This window comes from Rhamphochromis sp. 'chilingali' (assembly GCF_963969265.1).
Source record: "Rhamphochromis sp. 'chilingali' genome assembly, chromosome: 12".
NCBI lineage: Eukaryota > Metazoa > Chordata > Actinopteri > Cichliformes > Cichlidae > Rhamphochromis > Rhamphochromis sp. 'chilingali'.
In genome coordinates, this window is record NC_137939.1 from 14491078 (window position 1) to 14511816 (window position 20739).

Here is a 20739-nt window from a genome sequence, read left to right on the forward strand (position 1 = left end):
AATCCAAGAAGTCAGTGAAATTCTAGTATTTTATTTGTCATGTTAACTAACACTAAACAGCAGATAAAAACTCGTTAACTTCAGCTGTTCTTCAGTAAATATGGCAACTTTTGGTTCCAGAAAAATCAGCATACCTAATGAAGAGTATGTGTTTTAGTGTGATAACCATCTTTTGTCATAGTAAAAAATAAAGAAAAAGAAAAGTGTACCTAGTTAGTTGCCCGAGTTACATTTTCCCATTTTTTTACCAGTGGCTATATATATATATATATTGTGCTGGCTCACTAGCGTCTGGATAGACGGAGGTGTTCAGTTACAGTGTTTTAATGAGGAGAGAATCACATATATTAAAAAATTTTGAAATGTTTTAGGATCCTTACCTCAAATTATATAAAGGCACTTTGAAGTGAAAATGAACTAGACATGAATTAAACTGAACTGTACAAGTGAACCATATTTGCTCCTGAAAACACATCAAGATCCTCCTTCTTTCAAAAGAAGTCAAAATTAACTCATGTTCCAAAAAATATTTACACACAAATTTAATAATGCAAAAAATGAAACTTCTGTTAACATCTGGACCTGTTTATTGCATCACATTAAACTGTTGTTAGGTTCATCCTATCAGTTGGTTAGAGAACGCTAAAGTCATGATTACTTAGGAAAAGTATGTACAGAACAAACATCAGAACTGAGCTTTGCTTACACAAGCAACACCAATGCGCATGGTAAAAAAAAAAAATCCTGTTTGTTTGCTTTTTTAAATTTACAAGATAACTGCCTTGAAACATTTAAAATGGGTCCAAAATGTTCAAAAATAATCAGCATCTGAGAACAACTGGATTTGAGTTTGAAGTTTGAAACTCCTCAAATCCAACTCGATGTACAAAAAAAAAAAACCAAAACAAAAAACATCTGAAATTGATGGGAATAAATGTTTCATAGATCTGTAAGGAAAAATCCAACAACATATGCAATAAAATAAATAAACAATAAATTAAACTGGGAAAATAAAAGGATTCTCGCATGAGGCGTGGCAGAGCAACAGGCACCTTTGTTAGGCAATTACAATGTGTGATTATAAGTCTCAGAGATGAGCTTTTCCCCCCTTTTTGTAAAGGAAAAAAAAATTACATACACTGACACTGCTTCATCAGCGTAACAAGATTCAGCGAAAACATATTTTTCCTGAAACAATGAATTTAAGCAGTGGTCATGTGACCACAGAGAAGAGAAAACAGGTCTTTCTGAAAATATATATAAAGTAGAGCCCGACCAATTTATCAACGGGCTGATGTCATTAGCCAATATTAGCTATTCACAGATCTGTTGGTGTCAGGATTTATAATGGCCAATATATGGAAATTAAAAAGTAAGTAAAACAGAGACGGGAGAAACACCTTTCTACTATTTTATGTGGTGACAGTGTATCGATTGGTGACACGAGGGCACTCTGTAAGGGTTGGCAACGTGTTTGGAACGGCAGACGCAACAATCAGCTGATCTATGCAGGATGGGCCAGAGTGAGAAAGAATACATAAATAATTTTATTTAATTGTGTACTTTAGACAGTGACCCTAGAAAACTTGTGTTAGATTCAACCTGACTTTAAAGGGAAAATGATTTCATCATAGTTTAGTGTACAAATCAAGTATTCATTGAGTTTATTCCACATTTTATTTGTTTTGCTTCTCTAGAACAACCTATGAGACACCTTTAAAATCAAAAGTAAATGTCCCCAGTATTTGACATTTCTAAAAGTGTTCCTCGGTTCTTTTGTGCATTTTATTTTTAATATTTTTGCTAGTTAAGTTCGGGTTTGATCTCGTATGAATTTTGTCTGCATGTAGTTTAACTTGTGTAGAAGATTTGACTTTCGGACGGATTGTTCTTAAGTCAGCTACAAATGTCTTTGTCAAACTGCTTTGCGTCTGCAAATAAAAGCAAAGATTGCAAAATGCAACAAAATTTGTGAAACTTTACTTAAAAAAGAAAATTCCCCAAGCTGTAGGTTATCTTTAAAAAAAAAAGCAGATTGAGAGCTTTTATAAAACATTAGTCTTGGCTTTAAACTAAATTAGGCAGCAGCTACAAATTATAGTAAAAGAACTGGTAATGACGAGTTTAAAAAATGAAATATACCCAGGGAAACCATCCAATAACAGCTAACTGAACATGACAACAGAGTAAGACTTGGAAGCAGATTCAATACGTGATAACTTAGACCACTGACAGTGTCATTATCAATTTGTAAGACTTTGAGAAAACATGGTAGAAAACTCCAAAGCTGTTGGTGTTTAAGGTCAAATCCTCCTTTTCCCTTTTGTCACTTTATTTTGTCCTCCAGCACACTTAGATTTTCTTTTTTTCTCCAACAAATCTACATTTAAACTCGGGGCAGGAATGTTCTGTGCAGTAACTCTGAAAAATGTCCATCAAGAAAGAGAACCCCCCCCCAAAATGATCTCTTTTGTTTTGTTATTAATTTCCCTTTAGGTGACTTAAACATCAGAAATCCAAGGTTCAGAAGAAATTCTTTTGTTTTGATGTGCATTTTCTCAGTTTTTTTCCCCCTCCTCAGCGATGTGGCGCTCTTTTTGCTCCCAAAATGAGACAAAAGAGGAGTGTAATTGTGCACACCGATTCAGCACAGGAAACACACCTCACTAACAATTAGTCTGTCAAAATGACAGCAGAATCACAGTATGGGACCAAATAGTCCCTTTTCTCAGGGAAAAAAACGTTTTCTTTTTGTTTTGTTTTTTCCAAGGAGATGTCAAAGAAAGTTTCTTTCCACAAATGTCTATCCCAGCCGTGGAAATCATAGGTCTGTAACCTTGTTTTCAACGGCAGCTGCTATCTGTTGGAGCCTGTATCCAAGCTGCATCTTCTGAGCCGTGCAGTCCTCTTCCAGAGCTGTGATAATCTGATAGAAGGCAAAAAGAGTTCAATTAAAATTCTTACTTAACATATTAAAGTTAGAGCAATGAGCTATCTTCCTTGAAATGATTTCACTCCTATAGAAGCTTCTCACGCTTTGGTTGCTAGTAGATTGCTGCAGTCAAGTGTAGTTGAAGACCCCAACTTAAGGATATTCCTGGGTGCACATTTGCAGACAAGATGGCATCTTCCATGCAAACTACAGGCAACTTTGGAAATCTACTAGAATCAAAACAGTTCCAAGAAAGTTTGAATCAACTGGTTGGGAATACACGTTTTCCTTTCAGTGGTTGCCAGATCATTGTGGACTTGTCCCTAAAGCTGTGCGATTTTTGGCCCATTTTGAGCCGATTTTTCAGTCGTGCGACCGTTTTGGTGATCGACCTGATTTTGGCCTTCATCGTGCATCGTGTAGTATATGTGGGGTAACGAGAAGCGATTAACACCTCACGACCAGCTCCTGATCATCAATCGCTTGGTCGGGAGGATTTCAAACCTCCCGTCACCGCAGCCGCTCACACTGCGCACGCGCAAACACATAAACGTCGGTGAAAAAGACGGAGTAGCACGGCAGTACAGTGTGTGATCTGGACACAAGCGATGGAGGCACTTGTAGAACTTTGGAAAGCTCATCCGAGCCTTTTCGATGTGGCATCACAAAATCATCACGACCACAACAACCGTGAAAATAGTTGGATTTACATTGCTGCTCAATCACAGCTGCCTGATCAATGTTTTTCATTAGCAATTTAGCAAAGTTGATGGTGGTGTGCGTGTCTGTGTGAGTGAAAGACAGAGAGGGAGAGCGAGCGACAGATTTTCTGTTATAACCTTCATTTTTATGGACGCACAGTTTGAGCACTCGGGTTGCATCAGAGCATCGGGCCGTATAGTGTGAGACCCTGCATCGTGACCTACGAACTTCTAACCCCTGCAAGTCAATCGTACAGTTTGAGCAGAAGCTGAATAACGCGACTGAAAAAAATCGTACAGTGTCTGCCCAGCTTAAGCCTCTATGACTGGAGCCTTGAGCGTACAGTGTGACACATCTAAAATGGCAGACAAGTTAACAGCACATTGCTGCAAAATCTCAGTGAAAGTCTGAGGAAACAGCCATCTGCGCTGACCTTAGTAAACACTTTTCCTGGTGAGTTTATGGGCTCAGTTACTAATTTTGAGCAATGCCATATGAAACCTTAAGTCTGCGTTGTGCACTGTGATCATCCTATGTGTCAGGAAAGGAGGACTACATATATATATCAATCTATCCATTCACTTCCGCTTATCCTTCTCAGGGTTGCAGGGGGCGCTGGAGCCTATCCCAGCTGTCATAGGGCGAGAGGCGGGGTACACCCTGGACAGGTTGCCAGTCTGTCGCAGGGCTAACACACAGGGACAGACAATCATTTGCGCTCACATTCACTCCCACATTCACACCTATGGGTAATTTGGATTAATTAATTAACCTATCCCCACAAACTCCACTTTGTGGGGACTATATATATATAAAAAACAAAAACCAGATGACATGACAGATCCTAGTGGTGAACCTGAAATATTGATTTCTGTCTGGAAATAGATTGCAATACAGAGCGTAAACCCTGCCCACTTCATATTGGCGAATGGGATGTGAGATTCAAATTATAACAAGAACTACAAAAAGCAAATACTGTTTCTGTTGAGTATTTAATGCTGTTTTGTATGAGACAACTGTGGACTTCAGAGATCGGACATCCAAATATTTCAGGGAATTCAATCAGTTTGTCAATCAATAACTTGAGCTACACTCCTGACAGTTCATACATATGCACATAGCCAGCTCTTTAAATAATGATTACATAAAATCCCTGTCAGCTCACAACTAGTAAATCTCTCCCCTGACAGCATACTATGCAATGCAAGCATCATGTTTGCGTAATTTTGTGATACTCACCTGATCGTAGTATTTGTTGATGTACTTGTAAAGTTCATGTAAAGCCACGAGGCAGTTGACCTCAGCAGCGTAATTCTGTTCAGGGAGAGTAAAAAATAGAGAGGCGAAGAAACGTCAGCGGTGGAAAGCTGTTAAAAACTGCATCGGTTGCTATTCATATTTTATTTCAAACTCCACATCCAGCTTGTCATTCTCCCAGCTAAATGGAATCTTCCAGGTCCTAAAAGTATTTATGTGTTCAGCCATTGTGTAAAAAAAAGGTTACTTTGACTAAATGGGAAAACAAGAGTAGGTAACGTACACGGGAGAGTTCTGCTAGGGCCGAGTTCATCTCCTGGTCACTGGCAGAGATGGTCTGACGGATGTCTGCGTAGTACCTGGAGGTACAGGGAATCACAGATTTTTACATTAAATCCACAGAAATTTGAACCCAAATGCAAGAGAGATGTTTACCCCTAAGAGCTCGCCACTCTCTCCACTGATTACTGTCAGTTCATTTTTGACTTGTTTAATTTTAAATAAGAAAATATGACAAATTATGAGTCTCTGGTGTATCAGTGGGGAAAACATGTAGAGAAAGATGAAGTGATCATTTTTAAATGCAGATCAGGCTAATAAGGCTTCGAAAACAAGCACATGTGTTACCTAAAATCTTGTCTAGCAACACTTATTTCAGCAGGGCGACATGCCGAGCTTAATGTGCAGAAGGTAGTAGTAAGTGTAGCAGTCTGCTCTTAGACCATCCATGCATGGAGCCTCGCGGGCTTAGTCTACCCTCTGTCTGGCACTGACAGATCGTCCTGTGCCTCACTCTCTCCTTCCACCCCTCCCTCCTCTCTCTTCCAGAGTGTTTTTTATGCCTGGGGTCAGTGGGACGACCGGCTGCCATATTCTTACCTCTCCACCATCTGCTTGTAGCGGGGGATGTCTCTGGCATACAGCAACTTGTTGATAGGAGAGTCCTGAGTAAGGAAGACAGATGTCACATAAGAGTAACGAGGCATGTAAAACAAGGAGTAATAATGTGCACAAATAATTTTGTTGATGTCAACATGCACTGAGTACAAAACAAGGCTGCAGGGCTCATTAGACTCACATTCCTATTACGCACGAGATGATGTGTAATATCTGATCCTTGCTACATATTATGTGTTAAGTCTTAAGTAGACAAAACCCAGCCCAGACTATTAGATTTGGTTATGTACTGAGGAAAACTATACGATGCTCTTTTATGTTTAATTAGAGTCGGCTGTGAATTAATCAGGTGTGAAACCCTCTGACCTTCACAGTTTGAAAGTGTGGGATTGTATATTGCAGGATTAAGACACAGGATCTTTGGATCTTAGAAAAAAGTATTTTTTACATCTCTAAAGATTTTGAAATGTCCACATTGAGACAGTCTAAGAAAATGCTCCACAGAAAAAGGCGCCCAACAAACAGCACACTAATAACAAGGTGTGTTATCGTCTCTGAGGTAAAAAGAGACCCTGGTTAACTTCTAAGTAATGAAAGGCCTCTCTCACATCTACTATGGGTAGACACTGAAGTGCTATGAAGACAAAAAGTGTGCACAGCAATGCTGCAAGGAGGGTCACAGCAGATGCAATTGCTTCATTCTCTGGAATCTAATTTTGGGACCATCTTAAAATGAAACGTACATAATTAACACAGGGCTCACAAACACAGAAGGACATAAGTTAAAATCTAATTCAAATTCTTTTTTTTCTTTTTTCTTTTTAAAAAAAAGGGACAGTGCATATTAATCTACAAATCAATGTTAATGTGTCAGAATTAGCCAAAAGGCTATTTTTCTTCCCTCTGTAAGTGTCTCATATTTGTCCTTTACAAATGAAGCTCACCCGTCCCAGTTTATGGTCAGCTATGGTGCAAGAATCCATAAAGGTCTGAGCTATGACAGACAGCACAGCATCCACGTGGTCTGATGTCTGCACATCAAAGATGAACTGCGGGTTCTTCAGGATATTGATCCAGAACCGCAGTGGCAAGCTGTTTGGTAAAGCAAGAAAACATTTACACATTTAAGCAGTGATTGTAATGTAAAAGTACAGTTATACATCAGATTTTAAAAAATGCTTCTAATCCACTCTTATGCAGAAAAAAAGTGCAGGTTCTTTACTGGTGCTTCCATCCCTTTTGTTTGATTCTAACACACTCTGGTGTCCTGGGCCTTTTGGTTTCGTGTATCTGGAATGTGGTGAAAACGCAAAGCTCACGTGATGTCTAAACGAACTACTCTGAGGAGGTTTGGTTACGACATGAATCAATGAAGAGCGCCATAACATTTATATGACTGACTAGATAAGCTTTAAAGAAAGAGCACATATAAATAATCACCTTATCCTTGAGTAATCGCATTAACAAGCTTGCACAAAAATACACTTAAAGCCTTTTTAGAGAGTTTAAAATATGAGAAACATGGTAAACACACAGGAATGGTTGTTATCACCAATAAGACAAACATACAAGACACTTCTTTTTGTGTCCTTTGTATATTTATTTGTCATTATTCACAATATGTAAGGTCCACGGTCTGTGAAATCATCACCACTTTTCTGGTGAGCTCTTTACAAGTACATAGAAAACAAATAAGATGCAGCCAAGTGCAGGTGGACCCACTGTCAGTAGCCTAAGTGACAATGGGTTTCCCCGGAAGACCCACATAGCAGTGATGTATACAAAGGTGACAAAATCTAATCTAAGATGTCATATGTTCCTCGTGTATCAACCAAATGCTTCAAAGTAACAAGCAGTTTAATAAGTCTCTGGCAAGGTTCATGAGCCCTGGCAAACCCTGGCAAATCTCTGCTGTTTCCACAAGATCTGCAAGTAAAGTCCTAGTACAGTAACACCATAAAACCAGCTGTTGTCCATATGTTCTGTGTGGGGTGCTTCTTCAATCTCTCGATGGATGAAATTCCCCTCGAAGCATATCTATGCTGTGTTTCATATGTCTCACGGCCCATGACCCATTCCTGGCTTCCAACTCTGCCTCTCAACATCCAAACCCAATATAAGCGTCTTTCACCCAGTTACCTGTTGGTTTTCCAGATGTGGATGGTCTCCGGGTCCATGATGTTGTGCTGCTGAGCCTGCTCATCCAACAGGTCGAAAAAGTATTTGACAGCTAGAGGTACAGGACGGCTGGTGCTGAGGATGGCGGTGAATAAATCATCCACAAACTTCTGCAGAGTGCCCTGAGACAGAGCAGAGAAAGTGACAGAGATAAATAAACCATGAAACAAAGAGGGGATGCTCTCTTTGAAGGGGCACTCCACAGATTATGCACATGAAGCTAAGTCTCTCAATCACACCACCACACAGTACTGACCCACACATACAGTTCTTACACACACACTGGACTTTCTGGACTTTGGTTTTGCACAACACTGGTCACTATATTCTTCATTTCCGGTTAATACTTGTACAGCTGCTGTTATTGTGTATATATTTATTTATATTTAGATTTCTTCATACATTCTTATATAGTTCTATATTGTGTATTGTGTATTTTGTTGTACAGTTATTTTATTTTCAACTTTAATTTATATATTTATCTTTATCTTATTCTTCCCAGTTAAATTTACCCTTCATTCTAATTTGTGTTGTACAGTTATTTCATTTTTAACCTTAATTTATATTCTATTCCTTCCTAGTTAAATTTACCCTTTTTAATTTTTCATATTTATTTCCTATCTTATTCATAGCCTTTTCCTTTTTGGTCTCTTTAGGTCACGAGCAGTTGTCCAAGCATTTCACTACATATCGTACTGTGTATGACTGTGTACGTGACAAATAAAATTTGAATTTGAATTTGAATTTGAAGTTAAGGTACATGTGTCATCTAACACAGCGGTCCCCAACCCCCGGGCCTCGGACCGGTACCGGTCCGTGAGTCGTTTGGTACCGGGCCGCGAGAGTTGAGGCTCAGGTGTGAAATGTATGGTTTTCTGGGTTTTTATCGGTTTTCAGCGTTATTTTGTTAGCGTTTTTAGCGTTAACTCGGTTTTCCTGGGTCCTTTCACATGTGTTATGAATAAATCTTCTTTTTTTCGGTACCGGTACTAGTTTTATACTGTTGTATTTATCCGCGACACCTTAAAGGTCGGTCCGTGAAAATATTGTCGGTCCGTGGCGCATAAAAGGTTGGGGACTGCTGATCTAACAGTTATGTAGCATTTCCTGAGGCTCTGAACAAGCCCGCGTCTATTTTTTCCCATCCCAATGTCACAGGAGGTTTTCTCAATTTGGATTTAACTCTTTACCCCTTGAAAGCCCAGAGGACTGACCCTTAAGGCACCTGTCTGAACTGAGCGGTTTCTGTCATATTTAATGAATAAGATTCTATATTAATGGTCCATGGGATAATGAACCATGGTGTTTGGTGCAAAAATAAGAAATATGCAAGGCGTTCAATTGATGGAAGTTTCTATTTAATGAAATATGGGGTTTTTTTCACAAAAAAAAAAAAAAAAAGCTACATGCTGTAAACCAGTGAGTTTGATGATGTCACAGGGGCTCTGACCATATTCAGGTTATATTTAATAGTGAAACAGTGAATTGTAGGAAATACAGGATCCCAAGTTTCTTGAGCCTTAAATCTAAAACTGAAAGTGCATCATTTTGACCTCTAATGTACAGAATTTGACAAATAGATTTTTATTTTTGTTTGTTTGGGGACTTTTTAAAGTCTCCCATCATGGATGGGCCAATTTAAATTCTTGAAACAATTCTGCAAGTAAGCAGCACAGGCATACATTGCAACTTATGAAATATACAGTTCGTTTATTTTGTCTGGTCATCTTATCCTCACTTAATCATCTATTTTCTTAAACCTTTAATTAGCTCAGGGTCACCAGGAGATCACATGGAGTGAGAGGCGTCAGTCATAAACCCGCGGTGACAGTATCACAGTGATAAGGAAAAAAGAAATCCTTTCTTCTTCCTCTTGTTTTTTGATGCATCAGTGTAGCAGCTCCTCACATGCACATTCAAGGTGTGCAGAGGTCCAAAGCTGGATGCTATTTGTGTAAAAGGGGTGGTTATATGCCAGAGCCGCTGACATGAAACTATGGAAACATGTTCAATTAAATATTAATGTAATAGTAACGGCAAAAACAAGCCAAATATTTATTTGACATTTGTGCATCTTAAATCCACTGTGTTCCCAGTTTATTCATTGTTCATCATTACTACATAACGTCTTGGGTCAACATACATTATAAAGATAAATATTTCATGAGCTCTAAATAATTTAGACTCACGCTGGTTCCTAACTGACAAAGGTTTCTTTGTGAAAACGTGAGCTCAAAATAGCACCACGTCATAGTCACAAAGGCCACCGTGTTCACATACTCAGTGTTGGCTGGCTCATAAGGAAAATATGGAACATGAGCAAATATGTTTTTCAATTATGTAATCTCTAAATGAAAAAACTTGGATTTGTTGGATTGGACCGAGTGTAGCAGGGTTTTGTGGCATCTCTGTTGTGAACATGTATGTCATGTCTCTGCACATCACACCTTCTTGCTGCTGACTCATTTCATATTTGTATATCAACTGTGGAGAATCCACAACAAAACCACTACATTTGGTGTTCCCAGCTGTTTACTCTGCTGCCTGGAGGCAACACAAACCTGAATAACACTCAGTAACACGTTTTGTTTATGAAAAATAAAAAAGAGGTATAAGTACCATCTGATGTCTGTTCAATTTAAATATACAAAACCTATTAAGATATTAGTGAGTGACCACCACCTTGTTTGTCCCCATTCAGACCATGTGTTTTACCTTCATGGAGAGCAGGCGTGTGAGGTAGATCTCGGGGATCGCTTTGGCTCGCTCCCCACCCTTCTCTCTCACACTACCTCTCCTGTGCTTGGGCAGCTCAGACTCCTCGCTGGCTTTTACCAGATGCCACAGTCTCACGCCTCCTTCTTCCCCATCATCCAGCATAGGGGTCTCTGGTAGGAGGGGACAAACAGTTGGATGGGTAGGTGAGAAACAGGTCACTACATTTGAGCTGTTTGTCTTTGTTTCAAGTGTTTGTACGCAGTGAACAACTGATGTTTTTGTTCATTATTACAGCTTTTATTCCCCCCACAAACTCATCTTCACACCTAAGTCACGGCCACTGTAAAATAGGATATGCATAAACAGTCAAACAGCGCCCTCCTCTGGTTATTTAGACTGAGTTCATCTGCTCAGATAAAACGTCTGAATGAAGGTCGCCAACCATTGCCATTAGATGCAGTTGTCTACATACAGACAGCAACGTATAACCATAATACCAACACAGGGGTAACAGATAATAATGAACTTACTCTCTCCTGGCATGTAATCGTGGCTGTCGTGAAGGTGATGTTTGTTGTTTCTGGGAACAAGGGCCACCGTCGCTCCGTCGGGGACCTGATTACACAGTCACATGACAACATTCACAATGTGATTAAAACTGCTTCCAAAACTTTAATGAGTTGAGGTGTGTGTGTGTATCAGTGTTTGTGTGATGTCAGCACTCACCTTGTAGTGCTGCAGTGTATTAAGGCGCTTCCATGAACCTTGCACTACTGATGTCAGGTCTTCATCTGATAGGATTAGGTGACCTGCAACACCTGCACGCCACTCTGAAGGGAGAAATGTTCAGGTAACCTTGAGCTTGTGCTAATAGCTGCAGAATTAAGACAGTAAACTTTGAGGATTGATAAAAACGAAAACCCTCAGGGACCACAGATGTTATTTCCTGGGTTGAATCTGGTAGACCAGCTGGCAGCTTTGCTTGTTTAAAGGTGCACTGTGTAAAATGTCACAACTACACACCAGTGGACTGCAGAATGCAGTCAGCTGAATTTGGCTTTCTTACCCCTCACCAATTCAAATGCATGATCCTACCTACAGTGACTGTAATCTGTCACTGACTGCAGGCAGTGACAGATTACAGATGAACAGCAGACAAACATCTCTGGCCGCCAGTCTCCTGTTTCCCTCAACTGTCAATGTGTCCATGTCTATTTACTCTGGCGCAGGCTGTAAAATTTAAACAGATACGAGTTGATGAGCGAGTGACATTCACCTCTCACTGATGACAGAGATACTGAGAAGTTGCTGAGGGTACCCTGAACGTGTCTGTCAAATGGATCTAACACTGCTGACTTGAGTGTGTGAGAATGACTCAAACTGTTTATCAGATGGAAAGTGTGATTTTCGGGCCACTCGAGCTTAACATTAGCTGGTATAATATTATCCTATAACCAGCTATTGATGCTATTTAGTCGGGTGTCGCAGCTGTTCGGAGACGGGAGGGTCAAATGTCTAATCTGCTGACAATATCAGGAATAAATTAGCATGTTGTTGCACATTTCTGTGTGTTAGAGCCCTGACGTCTGCTCAGGTGATGACATTTTATTAAGATGCCTGTGGCGTTGTCTCTTTCCTTCGGCTTTTCACTCATTTCTCTGATGATGAAACAGGTACGATCCTTCATAGCTTGAGTCCAAAGGTACAAACATTAATGAAAGTGTTTTGACTTCTATGGCACATTAATACCTGCAAGTTCTCTTTTCCTCCACCTTTGATGTACTACGTATGTGGCTGGTCACACGCATGAAATGTGCTCGTTGCAGTGGCGATTTCCATTGTATTCCATCGGCCATTGTATTCAAGATGGAAGAGCAATACGGCAGCTTCCACTCCTATTCATTTTTATGGATTAATTCTAGGTTCATCACAATGTATGAATTTGTTGGAAGATGTAATTATACACTAGTTTCTATTCTATTTCAGATTTAGAAGTGATATCTTTTCAGCAGATGCGTTTTCACCTTTTACTTTTTCAAACCAGAACCGAGTGTTGTTTAGATGACTGGTGAGGTTGTTTAATGTTTAAATACTGACTCAATGACAGTTGTTTTGTTTTCTCTTATGCACTTCACACAAAAAAAAAAAAACGTCTGCATCTCTATAATTAAAATCCTCACATAAGAGAAGACTGAAACACAAGAAAGAGTTATGCTGTTGTGAAATGAATCTGACTCACCAAGATGTAACGAGTCGATGTGCGGCCGCTGAGAAAAAGATGTTCCCTTCCAGGTTTGTTCCAGAAGTTTCTCTTTTACTTGTGTGATGGTGTCGCAGTCCAGCACCTTAGCGGGAACCGTCTGCGCTGTGGTGCCGCCGCTGGCAGCTGCAGCTGGCATCACCACATTTAGAGTCTGGACACATGTACACAAATGCTGGTTATGGATAAAACACACTGTAACACTGTAGGACACTGTAACACTGATAACACTGTAGGACACACGGCACTTTGGAGGAGTGTTTGAGTGTTCACTTGTGTGCAACCATCCACACTGGTTTGACTTTAAATTGTTTAAGCTTAAATCTTAACAGTTTGACGTTTACATTAATTTTAGTCATGTTTTATTTTAAAGATGTCAAAGTTATGTGAAAAGCACACCCCATTACTCAGTAGCTTGTATAACCACCTTTAGCAACAATAACATAAAATGTCATCAGTTTAAGCATTAAGACACTTTGTCCCACTCTCACATCAGGTCTTTGAGGTTAGTGAACATTTTTCCATGCACCGCTCTCTCTTAAGGCCCCATCACAACTTCAATCAGGTTGATGTCTGGACTTCAACTAGGCTACTGCAACATCTTGATTCTTGTCTTTTTCATCCAATCTGTAGCTGATTTGCTGCTGCGTTTGGGAGCATTGTCCTGTCACATGACCCAATTTGATGTTCTTCTGGCAGGAATTCCAAATAAGCCACACTTATTCATCCTTTTTCTAACTGTACTGTCATCAACTTTAAACTGAGGAGCTCTTGAATTTTGTTCAAGCTTGTCTGACCATTCTTTCCTGATACACCCACTCCTGGTAAGACTGTTGTATTGTTTTTATGCAACCCTGAATGCTCCAGACCAAAGTGACAAAAATCTGCTTTTATAAAGGTTCTCAAGTCTTGATGACAAATTAATCATCAACACGTTGATGTGTAGGCATTTGATTAAATCTCTTAATTCCTGTGGAAACAGTAAGGACGTACTTAGCTTATTAGCTTATTCAGTTAAATATCAGCATATGATAATAAACCAAACAGGAAAACATGGGTTTCTCCTTCCAACATTAACAATGCTGCAATCAAAGGATGTGTGAGTTCTAACCAGTGTGCGGTACTCCACGTCCTCTCGCAGGAGTCGGTTGTCGTTAAGTGTGTACTTGGCTTTTCCAGTCACAGCGTCCACAGGTCCCTTATCCACCTGGTGCTTTATTGCTCTGAACAGCATGTAGAAAGATTCCCCTGCTGATTCCTGGCCAGGCATGAAGAATTCATTCATTAAAGTGGTATTCCACTTCTGATCAGTCACACTGTCTTACTGGTGAGCGACATTTGATCTCCACTGACTTTCTGTGAAATGTGCTTTAAATACAGCGCATCTGTTCCTCCTATAATGAAGTGTTTCAATGTTATAATTCAACAACTGACAGCAAATTCATGCAGCGCTGCAGTTAGCACTCCTTCCTGCTTATTTGTAACATTTATTGGAGTATCTAATCATATGAAGATGAGAGTTTTTAGCATCAAGCACTTGTGTGTTCCCATGGTATTATTGGTACTATTTAACGACACTGCTTGTTGAGGAACTGTCAGGCCTCAAACTAGAGATTTAGATGGACTTGTCTTCTTGCTTAGTTTAACACCGGAGCCTCCCATTGCTCTTTAAAAAAGAAATTAAAGCCAGTTTTAATACTTTAATACTGTGAAGAAAATAGTACACACCATCGTGTGATTTTTTTTTTATTAGTTTATTTTAATCAAATTTTTTGCTTTATTTCTTAGAACAAGAATTATCTTGTCTTTTTTCAGAATCATTTGAACATAAAAGGTTTTCTGATAAAACCCTAACACTGTCTTTTAGAGGAAGAGGAAGGGTAAACTCTACCAACTATACCCCTTAAAGGGTTAAAAAAATTAAGTAAATCAAATTGAATTAATTTTTTTTTTTTTAACAAAAAATATAAACTAATGAATGTTTCTGATCATCTTAATGCTAAGACTGTGCTGTGCGTTTCAAAGGGAAGAAATTTTAGCAGTTCTGTACCAAAGTTGTTAAAAATGACCTTGAAAGCACAATTTTAGCAGATTTCCCCCCTTTTCAGGCTCTTAAAACATTTTCCTGACATAAAAACTTCACAGTAAAGAGACAGTAAAAATATTCTTTTTTATAACTTCAAATAACACTATAGTAGTAACTGATGTTCGTCATGTTTCACTGACCGCCAGTGTCTAACCAGCTAATGTCTGGTCAACCTTAAAACAACTTACCCTCAGAAACGTGAAGAGACAAATGGACATCCAGTTTGTCAGCAGCTTCTCAACAACTGATTCAGTTCTGGGGAGGAAAAAAATGAGACACATGTAAATGATCCGTGGATGAAAAACATCTCCTACTCGCCAACTAGGACAGGTTAAAAAAACGGCATCACCTCCTCAGCATCAGTTTGGGGTTCTTGGCCACATACTGTTCCACTAGGTCATTGAGCAACGTCTTCAGGATGTCTGTGAAGTACTCGAGTTTACCGTGCAGAGCTACAGTCAGCAGAGAGGCCACGTAGGCCCGGTCCCTGGGGGAGAAGGTCCGCTGCACCTCAAGAGTGTGAATAAACTAGAAAAACAAAAAAGGTGAGAATATGGAGTTAATTAATCTGTGTGTGAAAAATCCCCCTCGTTTCTGTCGAGACCAGGTAAACCTTGGCAGAATAGCTCTGTATCTCTAGTATGGGAACTCCCCATCCTTCTATTGCATGCACATAAGGCTGACATTGGAGAGTAGTAGCAGCAAAATAGAACCAACAATTCTGTGGGTTGCAAAGGGGCTTGCTTTGCAAATGTAGGCAGCATAAATAAATAAACACAGATTTAATAAAAAGCAGCTGTGCAGGCTTACCTTAGTGAGAAAAAGTTTACTGTTCAGCAGATTGGACAACTGAATCAGCCCTTGCTCAACCGTCTGCCTTCGACTCTCTGGGACATCCAGATCTCGTCTCAGTGGGGACTCCTGGTGCCCCGGGAAGAAAATACGCTCAGCATACGTTCGGTAATCCAGGAAGGGAATCCCAGAGCCCACCAAATCACTGGACATGTCCATCATCTCTGTCATCAAGTCTAAAAAAAAGAATAAAGGTCTTGGTTTAGTCTAACTTTAAGGACATGTATTCTCTAAAAGTCCCGAAGAAAAAGAGGAAGTTACCTGTGAACTCCTTCTTACAGCGGTCTCTGACACTGGTCTCCAGGTTCTCCAGCTGGATCTGGACTTTCTTATAGTCCCTCATGGCCTGTTTGCTCTTTCTCCTGACCCACAAGCCATGATGAAAAGGCAATATTACAGCCAAAACCAACCAATATGTTGATCAAAGGAGAAACTGATGCTCAGTGAATTGAACATGTTTACCTGTATATGAGCACTATGATGAGCACAATGAGAGCCACTATGGATGCTCCAACACCGACTCCCACCTGAGCCTCTAGAGGAAATGTAGACTGTGTCTGGCTGTCGTACTCTACTCTGCCCAGAGAAAAGTTCAGATTTCCCATTTTCACCTGAAAAGCAGGTGAAAAAGAACAAGTTTAACACTACAGCAAGAAATCCTAAGTATTTACTATATGAACTAGAGGGGGTTCACTGAACTCAAATTCACAGTTCTTTGCATCATGTACTCACCGTAAACTCAGGCAGACTGTCCACGCCATCCTGCTTCTTCCTACCTTTCACCGAGGGCTGCTGAGCCGGTGGCTCGCAGTACAAGTGGCTGTGTGTCAGGGTCTTCACCGAACACAGGCCGTCACCTATCCAAGCCTCCACCTCGCGCTTGGACATGGCTCGATCTAGATGTTCTCCCTTGATAAAAAAAAACAGAGTATGGCTTTTCTAAAGCAGCTCTGACAAAACACAACAGCATTTCATGTGTTTAGTCAGAAGAAACCCAGCCTCTGCGGAAAGAATGTAATTTTGCTCTTCTTCCACTCAGCTGCAGCATTCAATAAAATGTTATTATCATTTATATTTTATAGAAGGACATTCATATGATTTATTTCTCAATATGTTCTTTGAAACCTGAACCAGTAAGTGGAAAGACTTACTGAGGATAGGAGGTGGTCCTATGCAGACTTCTTAAAGCCTTTTATGTTATTTAAAGATGTAGTTGCATATTGTGCCCACAAGGAGGCAATGTATGCATACAGCATTTGGTCTGAGTGTGCCTTGAGAATGACTCCACATGAAATAGGAAACACATTATCTGCATTACTTTGTCAATCACGATGATCGTTTTTATGACTATTTTGATAGTGTGCAATTATTAAATGTGGGATTTATATGGGTTTTATCCAATTTCCTTTCCATATTAGGAGCATTCATACAGCTCTTATCATGCCTGCAGCGCAGTGTACTTTACTGCAGTGCAGAGAGGTTGCTTCTCTCAGGTAGGGACCTTACTAAAGAAACTGACTGTTAAAACTTACCACACTGCTGAAAGTAGTACAGAAACAGGAAATGACAGACCTGTCACCAGAGAGTTTTGTCCATCTAACCACAACAACTACTTCTTCCATAAAGTGGCATGTTGTTGCGTTTTCTATTCATTGTTAGCGTTTTATTTTATTTTTTCAGACTGACTTCAACAACACTGTGAGACTGTTTGTTTAACACAGTCTTGAGCAGAAACAAAGTGGTGCCAGTTTATTTCGAGCTCGAGGTTCCCGTAACTCACCTCGACAGAGATGATGCTGCCGGGTTTGTGATGGTACGGCTTGCTGGGATCATTCCGGTTCAGCTTGTAGAGCGTGGGGTTGAGCTCATACCTAAAGGCTTCCTTACCCACGGTGTTGAAGTCAAAATGAAGGCTGTCCAACAGGAAGTGAACTTTGACCCTTGCATTAATGGCCTCCGGGCCCACGGCTGGGGTCGGGCACAAGATGAGGGAGGAGCTGTTCACCGTGCAGCGAGACTCGTACTGGAAGAGAGCACGGGGGAAGTGAAAAAGAAGATAATCCTTGGATGCGTATTTTAAACAAAATCAGTGCAGTAAATAATCATTTCTGTACAATCCCATGAAGACACCTGTTTGACATGGCAGAGCGTCCCCTCAGGGCAGTCCGCCTCTGGAACAATCCTCCTCCATCTCTTCAGCGGACCCTGGTGATCCTGTCCTCGGTTCAGGCTTCCTTCTTTCTTCTTAACCACACTTCTCCGCCTCCTGGGAGGGAGAGTATCACGAGGACTGAGGGTAACCCTCATTTTTGGCTCCTGGACCACATCCAGGTTCTGACCAGAAACTGTGATGATTCTGCCTCCACTGTGGGGGAAAGCAGTAGGAAAGAAAATGAGTTCAGTGGATTTGTGTTAATTTAATATGTCTGTCGTCACTTTTACAATACTGCAATATTTAATACCGAATTGCTTAATACCTTACACATGCACTGATACAAGTGTAATTTGGGGGGCTAACCCAGCCTGTGTTGAGCCCATTCCAGCTGTCATTGGGTGAGAGGAGAGCACACGCCGGCCACACTGACCGTCCATTACAGGGTTAACACAGAGTTACAGTCCTCTACTCACAATCATATTCACCTAAAGCCAGTTTAGAATCACCAAAATCCCTAAGATGTGGGAGGAGAGCCCATGCAGGCAAAGGGAGCACATGCAAACTCCACACAGAAAGGCCCCGGCCGGCCAGCAGATTGCTGTGAGGTGACTGTATTAATCTTGGATTGGGGTTTGTTTTATAAACCGTGTGTGTCCCTTTTCTATAGCTTTCTATAGGTTTGTTTCAATATGGAAAAACTTATGTTTCTCTTTAGACTCTGAAACTAAAGTTTTTAAGCTCATCAAATAGATAATATGGGTGATGATCCATTTTATTGGTGATTTAATAAAAATGGATTTTATAATATTAAAAGCATTTTACTTGACTTCATTAATGGACTAGATGTATACAGTTATATTCCACTAAAGCACCTGAGAAAGCTTTTGGACGGAGCAGCCTTGGTGATGTTTGGGTTGGGGGTGTAATGATACACCGAGCCCTTCAGGTGGCGCTCTGCACCACCAAACCGCACAGTGATGCCGTGTTCTCCCGTCCTGTTGCTGCCTCGGGTCAGACAGCTGATGTGATCCTTCTGGATGTCGCGCCTGAGAAGAGGAACGTCTTTTAGATTTTAACCCACAAATCAAATCCTGCAGCATGAACAGGATTTATTCTGGAAGTGCTTACACATCACACGGTATTCCTCCAATTAAGACGCTGACTTCGTTCAGGTGTCCTGTCCTCAGTGCTTGGCCTGTGATGGTGAGAGAGGAGCCACCTGCTTTGGGCCCTCTGTGGGGGAAGATGCTGCTTAGCACGGGATTCTGGAGAGAGAAGAGAGATCAAGCATGAGACGCAAAGAATAAAAGTGTAATCGATAACTCAATACTAAGATGAAGATTTATAGGGAAGATAAAAAGAAAGGCCAGGGCATTCTGGGAAACACTGGTAGTGTGCCTGATGGCCGTTGAAGGTAGCAATTCATTTGCTTGTCATTTGCAAAGATGGTAGACTTAATTAAGTCTACCATCAGGGCTTCAGTCCTTCTTCTGCTATGTAAATAAGTAGATGCGCTCCTACTGTATTGTATTGCAGTGCCTTTCTTGCATTTCAAACACACTTTGAGGCCTTATTAAGAAAATCCATGTGGGAGCTGAGGTTTCCGTAATTGGCCAGATTTCTGTTGTGAGAAAGCTTCTCTCACAAACAGCAGCAGTTGTGGACGACTCTTCCTAATGCCACACTCGAGTGCTGACACATTGCAGCCTCATCACTTTCTCCAAAGGAGGCGTTTTAAAAAATACCAGGGGACCCCCCCGCTCCCGCCCATCTCGGTCAGGTCTGGGTCCATCTGCTTTGGTCCACACCCCAGGGCGATTAGCGTGTTCTTGCATGTGCAACTGGAGCAAACTCAGGGGGAATCACAGCAGAGTTCAAACTAAATAACTGCTGCCTGTGATCTGGGTGTGAAAATGCCCCTGAGATGGCCTGGTTTTGTTTGGTTTTTTGAAATGCTTGTTTAATTTCTTGTAAATTGCTGCACTGTGCTGCAGCAGTTTCTGCAGATAAGAAGGGTGTTTATGGACACATAAACATTTAACATCACGTATGAATATAACCCAGTTTTCCTCATAAGTGATCTTGGCAGCTAGATTTCACAACAAAGAAAAGCAATGTCTTATCTGATTCTCACATATGCAGACCGTGTGTGTGTGTGTGTGTGTGTGTGTGTGTGTGTGTGTGTGTGTGTGTGTGTGTGTGTGCGCGCGCATGAGTGCGTGTATCTGTGCGTGTCTGATAAGAGAGACAGAAAATGAACTAGTCTGCTTAGCATTTCACCGTGCGTAACGCCTGAGTAACCCGACTTGTTTGAATTGAAGAACGTGCTGAACTGCTATACCGTTACATCATTACATCAGTACAGGGAGTGCAGAATTATTAGGCAAGTTGTATTTTTGAGGAATAATTTTATTATTGAACAACAACCATGTTCTCAATGAACCCAAAAAACTCATTAATATCAAAGCTGAATGTTTTTGGAAGTAGTTTTTAGTTTGTTTTTAGTTTTAGCTATTTTAGGGGGATATCTGTGTGTGCAGGTGACTATTACTGTGCATAATTATTAGGCAACTTAACAAAAAACAAATATATACCCATTTCAATTATTTATTTTTACCAGTGAAACCAATATAACATCTCCACATTCACAAATATACATTTCTGACATTCAAAAACAAAACAAAAACAAATCAACGACCAAT

At 40.4% G+C, this 20739-nt stretch overlaps 1 protein-coding gene across 2 annotated transcripts in view; it reads right to left on the bottom strand.

The window, feature by feature from the left end:
- Window positions 1–573: 573 nt before the first annotated feature.
- The window catches only part of plxnb1a (plexin b1a), an 88640-nt gene continuing 68474 nt past the window's right edge, over window positions 574–20739 (bottom strand). For both annotated transcript variants that reach the window (XM_080899931.1, XM_080899930.1), the window contains 21 exons: window positions 19166–19302; window positions 18910–19083; window positions 18013–18247; window positions 17663–17905; window positions 16615–16791; window positions 16345–16493; window positions 16144–16244; window positions 15841–16058; window positions 15380–15558; window positions 15219–15285; window positions 14056–14202; window positions 12924–13098; window positions 11411–11514; window positions 11215–11299; window positions 10682–10854; window positions 7928–8088; window positions 6733–6880; window positions 5771–5835; window positions 5175–5250; window positions 4874–4948; window positions 574–2926 (listed from right to left, as the gene is read on the bottom strand). In XM_080899931.1, coding sequence (XP_080756057.1) covers window positions 2822–2926; window positions 4874–4948; window positions 5175–5250; window positions 5771–5835; window positions 6733–6880; window positions 7928–8088; window positions 10682–10854; window positions 11215–11299; window positions 11411–11514; window positions 12924–13098; window positions 14056–14202; window positions 15219–15285; window positions 15380–15558; window positions 15841–16058; window positions 16144–16244; window positions 16345–16493; window positions 16615–16791; window positions 17663–17905; window positions 18013–18247; window positions 18910–19083; window positions 19166–19302 — 2994 coding nt within the window. In that variant the 3' untranslated portion in view covers window positions 574–2821. The remainder of the gene's footprint in view (window positions 2927–4873; window positions 4949–5174; window positions 5251–5770; window positions 5836–6732; window positions 6881–7927; window positions 8089–10681; window positions 10855–11214; window positions 11300–11410; window positions 11515–12923; window positions 13099–14055; window positions 14203–15218; window positions 15286–15379; window positions 15559–15840; window positions 16059–16143; window positions 16245–16344; window positions 16494–16614; window positions 16792–17662; window positions 17906–18012; window positions 18248–18909; window positions 19084–19165; window positions 19303–20739) is intronic.